Here is a 7,053-nt window from a genome sequence, read left to right on the forward strand (position 1 = left end):
CCTCGAACCATGTGTACTCTTGAGTCAAAGCTTTGCACAAAATGTCACAATCCATGCTTGTGTTTGGAGTGTTGAACGTGCAATCATGCATAAGAATCGTCCAAGACATGTTGTGCATGCTTGCTTGTGTCACAAAAAGCTGGCACGACAAAAGCACCTTGTGCTTGCCGTCTCAGTAATTCCTCGAATCGACATGCTACGTTGCCAATATCTTGCATGTGGCATGACCATGCATGCCCAGTGTTTTGCAGCTCTAGCAATTGCTTGCACGGCATAATTGTAAGTAATCAATAAGAAAAGCGAACAAAATATGCATACCATGTTTGTGACTTGTGTATAGATTGCCTCCCGGAACCGAGACGCTTCCTTGCCACATGAATGTCATCAGAATTCCGGATTGCATGTTATTGACAGCTTCGGAAGACGAGGTTGAGTCTGAAAGTTTGTGAGTTGTCGATCCCCGAAAGTTTGTGAGTTGTCGATCCCCGAAGTCTGCAGAATCTCTTGTATCTGCAGCTTAGGACTAAACAGTTCGGTTTTCTGAGGCTACACTAAACAATTCGGTTTTTCGAGGCTACTAAACCCCAAGGCATCGAATCGATGCCTCCCTTCAAATTGCCAAAGAGGTGGCTCTACCGTGGGCTGCCGTGGACTAAAGCCCTTAATTGGGGGGTTGCCCAAAATTAGGGCACCCACTTTGTAAAATACAAACAAAAATTAAAATTTAACCTCACTGTTCAAGCAATGGCAGCTCTGCCGGCAGGGAAAACTGCTCCATTCCGTCTCTATGGTGCTCCCCATGCTTCCCTCCTGTGACGGGAATTGCGCCGCAGGCCATCGCGCCCCCGATGAGCTCCAACTTGCTGCAGATGGTGGTCGTCGCCACTTCGCTTATTGAGCATGCAAGGGTCTATTCATGCAGACGATAATCCCCCCCCCCACAAGCGGCCGCTCCCACAGTAGTCGATCCCCCGGTTCCCTCCAAGGGAAGCCGTGCTTCCCAGGGCTTTACTGCTCTGTCGAACCCGCCTTGCAAGAGGCCATGACCGTGCTGCTCCAAGCCTGACAAGGAAGAGAGAGGTTGCCTTGTTCTTTGATCGAGAGAGAGAGAGAGAGAGAGAGAGAGAGAGAGAGAGAGAGAGAGAGGTAGACAAGAGACAAAAGACCTCATAATCGATCTTCCTTCCCGCCTCGTCCATGGCTCCTCCTCCCTGAGCTCTAATACCAGTGTAAGACAAGGGAAGCTAGAGCCTGAGGGTCCACCACACAACCACCCATTATATAGGCAAGCCCCTGGCCCTTTTCCCTAGTTGGACTCCCCGTTCCACACCACCTAGCCCGGCCCTGCCCTTGTCTAGTCCGGCCTTGTCGGTGTCCTGACATCAGTCCCAAGGCCTCAACACCTTCAAAGGTGGAGAGAGCTAGCGGGGAACGAGGGTAGGGAAGAGGAAGAAGAAACATTCATAGGAGAAAGAAATAGTTCCTCGCTTATCATCACTCTTCTTGTTAGCATACATAATAGCATAGTAATGAAGATGGAAAGCTTAAGCATTGAAGCATGGCTCTTGGTTGGATTTGCATTCCATAGCCAAGAGTGTTGGTGTAGGCTCTCAATTTCCCTACTAGCTTGGAGAAGGAGATGGAGCTCTTGCACTTTGCACTTCACACCATGAGAGAGAGAGAGAGAGAGAGAGAGAGAGAGAGAGAGTGGGGGGGAGAGTACACCCCCCAAGCAACCCCCCTCCTTGCTTTGGTCAACCCCCTCTTCTAGCACTATCTTGCATATGATTGGACCTCCTCAAGCTTGGCCAATCACAGGCTTAGTGCATATCAAGCAACTAGGGTAGTCTTGGGACAAGTGTCCCTCTTTCCCCTTTGAGAGAGAGGATTTGATAAATGTAAAAACAATTAATTTAACTAGCTAAATTATCATTGGACCCCTTGGGAGGCCAACCAATAGGTTTTAGACACACCATGAGGGCAACATGAAGAGGAGCTTGACAAGTGTCCTATTTGCTTTCTTTGAACCAAGCTTGCCTTGTGTGAGGGTGTGTGTGTTCTCTCTCTAGCCCCTAGAATGAGGGCTTGCCCCCTCATGAGTAGGGATATGATTTGACTTTTTGAACACCTTTTTCCCTCAAGGACCGTAGTCATGGAGCACCTTAGCACCTTAGCACCTTAGTCATTAAGCACCTCAAGCACCTTAGTCAACAAGCACGACAAACACCTCAGTCAGCAAGCACGACAAGCATCTAAAGCTTGGGCCGGGTTCCCACCTCAAGCACAGCCCTAGCAGACCTAAGATCAAAGGACTTTTAACACTAACCTTTGGAGGTCTTTAATGAAGTTAACCCTAAGGTCTTTAAGCTCCATTAGCTAGCCTTGCTCTTTGACATATTATCTCTCATTTGGACCCTTTTACCATTGGCCCCGTGTTGAGATAGACCCGGAAGCACATGTCTATATTCTAACCCTTGTTCCCGTCTATTCTCCCACATTAAATGATCAGTTTAATATGAGAAAATCATTTGGGTTGGTTAGATATTAGATTTTATGACAAATGAAGGGAGAGAAAAAGAGAGTGTAGTTGACCCTATCTCAAACGCTAATAACATAGGTTTGCGCACGTGCACACACACACACACAGAGTTCTAACAACCACAACAACGCTCATGCCCTGCAGCTACAAGAGATGTGAGGGAGCTAGAGCATGATGGAAGATGAGAATCTCTAGCATGCAGAGTTGGTGCACAGGTAGAGAAGCCCAAGGCATTTTGAGGTTGAGCCTTGAGCCTCGAGGTTGTGTGTGTGTGTGTGTGTGAGTGTGAGAGAGAGAGAGAGAGAGAGAGAGAGAGAATAGAAGAAATAGCGGTTACAATGTTGAAAATTAAAACATAGAAAGGCTTCGACTATGCAATTTGAGAAGTGGCAGGAATTTGCCAATATTCCCATTAAAACACCCCTACTCACGGATGTGGGTTGGGACCATTCCTCTTCCTCTTAAAAGATACACACACATAAGAATGTACACCTATATATATATATTTTTTGCCATACTCACAATTGTGGAGATGTTATATTGACTCTTTTTCTCTAAGATGTTTAAGCATGCCAAATAATTTTCCTCTCTCTCTCTCTCTCTCTCTCTCTCACACACACACACACACACACACACACACACACACACACACACACACACACACCCATATTTGCCATTCTCTCTCTCTCTCTCTCTCTCTCTCTCTCTCTCACACACACACACACACACACACACACACACACACACACATTTGCCATACTCACAATTGTGGAGATGTTATATTGACTCTTCTTCCGTAAGGTCACAATAGTGGGCGGCGGTAGGAGTTGCGTGCGCGCTGGCAACCAGTCAAAAGCGTGCACGTCGGATGCCTTGTTCACAGTGCACAGCAGCATTCTGCTGCACCATGTGCCAACACATGGAAGAAATGCACCAATTCTTTTCGGCACACACCCCCCCCCCCCCCCCCCCCCCCCCCCCCGCCCTCCCTCTGTCCTCCACGTCATCTGACAGCCTAATGACTTGGCAGTTCACTCTTCCATTCTTTTTATTTTAATAAGTTTCAACCCTTTTATTGTTTATTCCACCGGCCCGGAGTGTTCACAACGGGCGGTGGCAAGAAAACAACTGAACTTTTTCTTCCACCCCTGTGTGAACTGATGGGCGGTGGAAGAGTGTATTCCAAAGCTCTTCCACATGGAAATGCATCTTTTGGAGAGTGATTGCGGCGCCTTTACACACAGCCCATGCGCCTGCCCATCACTTTTCGACTTGGGCGGGTATATGATACACACTAGCCAGGTTTTAATTTGAAAAGGTGACTCGCATTACGTCGCGTGGCTTTAGCCTACTGGTTTGATAGCTGAGATGTTCGAAGTTCAATGCCCGCCCATGCTTGGGCAAGGGAATTTGCCTGTCCATTTTTTTGGGCGTTGCCTTTTTTCGCAGCCCATCATTTAATGCCAACTGTCTTCCACGTACGCACGCCCAAGCACGGGCAGGCGGTGTGCTGTGTGAACCCAGCAAGACATGTTTTAGCATGCCAAATAATTTTCCTCTCTCTCTCTCTCTCTCACACACACACACACACACACACACACACATTTGCAAGTATCTTCTAACATCCTTATCCTTCTCATATAGATATTGAACATGAAGTAACTCTCTCGGTCTGCAGTTTGAGCTGCCATGGCGTCCCTCTCATCGGGCCCGTGCTATACAAGTGAAGCGCCACGGGGAGGAGAGAGAAGTCCCTGTGTTTGTGCTCCTTCCCAAGCAGTTGCGTTGTCTTCAAGGGTGACAAGGCGCGAAAGAGAGCTTCGCATTTCTTCCTTCGCACAAATCAGGGTTTTGTCGACAGGAAGAAGTAAGCTTCCGCTTCTCCAGGTCGCTGCCAGACGCTCTTCTCAGAGACAGAAGCCTGTTGTTGAGCAGAGGGAGCCCCTTGATGATGACGAATCTGCCTATGGAGAGTATGTGAAGCCCGACCTTCCCGGACAAGAACCGGACTTCTGGGAAGGCCCTCAGTTTGAACTGCTCGGCTTCGTTGTTCAATACCTATGGGCCTTTGGCGTTCTTATTGCGGTCAGTATATGTCTGTTATTGTGCTTGTGTATGTGTGTGTTCTTCCAGGTATGCAAGAGTGTGGATGACAATTTTCATGTATATGTGAGGATTTGGATGTCTGGGTATGGATGACAAATTGCGAGAGAGAAGAGACCCTCTGAGTATGTATTCATGCATGCATCTTCTCATGTCTCTGTAGTGACCAAGCTTTTTTCATTGCACTTAAGCTTCTCTGTTACTAGGTTGTAGGTGAAGCTGTATTTAGTGTACTAGTTTTTGCTTACGACTTGCTGAAAGCTACCCTTTGCCCATTACCTAGGGCACTCTGAAACCTGGGCCTATCTTGCTGTCTATGCATGCGTAGTGGTTCTACATACAGATAGCCATTTTGTTCTAGCAAAGTACACACATTTACAGTTTACTTAGGCTGGACCAGCTCATATTTCCTGGTTTGTAGTGTAAATTTCCCAGTTGATAAGGTAAAATCCCAGTTGCAGTTTCATTGTACCTTTATTTTCAAGGGCATGTTTTTGCATTTTTGTGCTAACTTTTCCTATGATGGCTGAATCTGCCCTGCATGTCTAGAGTTATGACAGAAACTCAGTATGCAAAATCTGGTCTTGATTATGCTTGTGTGTTTCTGTGTGTTGTGTGTGGATGTGCGGTGGTATGTATTAGTACCTAGTTCTACACTCACTACTGGGCACAGGTGACGTTAGTGTGGATGTCGTAGTATTTATTAAATACTAGGCATGATGGAGCTGATGGTTGTGTTGACTTGTGGATGACTACCATCAGTTTATTTCAGTTCCCTTTAGAGGTGAACCTGGGCATGTCCTGGATTCATCTAGGCATATATATCCCGGTGTTCAGTGTCTAAATCACGGTATACTTCACCTTAGATTTTTTGATAAATCCTGGTTGTCTAATTGGGTTGTCCTGTGCTGGATAAAATTGCTTTTTCGGAGCAGAGGGCTCGACCTGGACCTCTTTTGCTGCCTATGCGTGCTGCAACTTGCCAATGGATTTACTGAGCCTTATCTTAATAGAATAGGGCCCTTATTTTTTGCACATTTAGTTTCTCCTGCCCCAAGATGTAAGGCCGCTGCTCTTTTTTTTAATCAACAACACTATCATTCTCTGAATGTGTAGTGAGAATTGTGTCTACTGTTGATAGCCTGCTTTTCATTTTAAGGGTTTTGTTAAATTTTGATAAATCAAGCTAGCTTACAGCTGTTTTTCTTGCAATTGTGGCTGCAGCTTATTGGATGCTTCGCGGCAGTAAGGTTCTACAACTATGGTGCAGCAGACTTTAAGGGAACAGAAGTTTACAAGGATGCTATGGAGTCTCAAGGATTTGTGGAGACCCCCTCAGATTCCAAGGTGTTCGAAGAGCCACCTCCACAGGATGCACCATCAGTAGTGCAAGAAAGCTCAAGCTGAAGAGATAGTTTATCAAGCAGGGTTTCTACTTTGGTATAGATTTTTGTATATTGTTTTTTTATGAGTTACCCATTGATACAGCCTGCTTGACAGGCGCCAAAAGAGGGGAATTTTTATGTTAATGGCATATTTTCTCTTCTAGTTAATGTTAAGAGAGTGCTCAGCCACTCACGCAGCCTTCTCTATTCTTCTGGAAACACACGTGCAAGTGTGTGAAAGCTGAGTGCTAAGTTTTTGGGTAGAGTAAGCTTGTGATAGACCCGTTGCTTTACTTCTGATGTGCTGGCAGGAACACTAGTGCCACCTAGTACTATCACCGATCTACCGAAGGCTGACGAGCACATTGCTGTTACAAGCTAAAATCTCATCTGATAATTGGGGGGGGGGGGGTTTATTGAGACGGTTACATTCTTCTAGGTTTCAATTTTTCTGTTTTGGCCTGAGCTAGAGAATTCTCTCAGTTGTCTTCTGGAGCTGATACTTATGTTCATCCAAGTGCGCACTTCACTGACCCACGTAGAAGACTTCTATCGAGAGTCGAGGAAGGGTATTCAAATTTGTTGATGCTTCATAAGTTCAAGGTGTTCTTGCTTGCTGGGGTGCCTCAAGCCCCATACACACTCACACACATACTCACTCACTCACTTGGTCTTTGATCTATTGGAGGATGGTCCCAGCTTTAGGAGTGCCCAAGGTGCTTTTTGGTATTAACTCCATGACGAAGAAGTGGGTTTGTTTTTCAGCTTGTTCGTACTTTCAAGGCCTCTGAGATGCCCTTTGAGTGTTGCACTCCCCAAAACAAAGGGCATTGGTGGTGCTCATTGTGAGACTTGAAAGGACAAGGGAGGGACTGGCATGCTACTCCACCCAACCGTTTCGTCTGTCTTAAGGGAAAAGGGAGAGAGAGTTTTCATTTTCGAAAACATTGATGAAGATCTCTTCTTTAGAACATTAGTGTTTCTTTAAATTAAATCTGCATCAGGTGAACTGATCCACAGAGTACA

The 7,053-nt window shown here is 46.1% G+C and overlaps 1 protein-coding gene across 1 annotated transcript; it reads left to right on the forward strand.

Annotated features, from left to right (window-relative positions):
• The first annotated feature begins 4,187 nt into the window (after window positions 1–4,187).
• On the forward strand, window positions 4,188–6,234 carry LOC147439213 (uncharacterized). Its single transcript, XM_086485081.1, has 2 exons — window positions 4,188–4,624; window positions 5,867–6,234. Exons 1-2 carry the CDS (start codon window positions 4,229–4,231, stop codon window positions 6,047–6,049), a joined length of 579 nt encoding a protein of 192 aa, XP_086341207.1. The 5' UTR covers window positions 4,188–4,228; the 3' UTR covers window positions 6,050–6,234.
• Window positions 6,235–7,053: the final 819 nt, after the last annotated feature.

The sequence above is a fragment of the Adiantum capillus-veneris genome, chromosome 16 (genome assembly GCF_014529385.1).
Source record: "Adiantum capillus-veneris isolate H3 chromosome 16, ASM1452938v2, whole genome shotgun sequence".
Lineage (NCBI taxonomy): Eukaryota > Viridiplantae > Streptophyta > Polypodiopsida > Polypodiales > Pteridaceae > Adiantum > Adiantum capillus-veneris.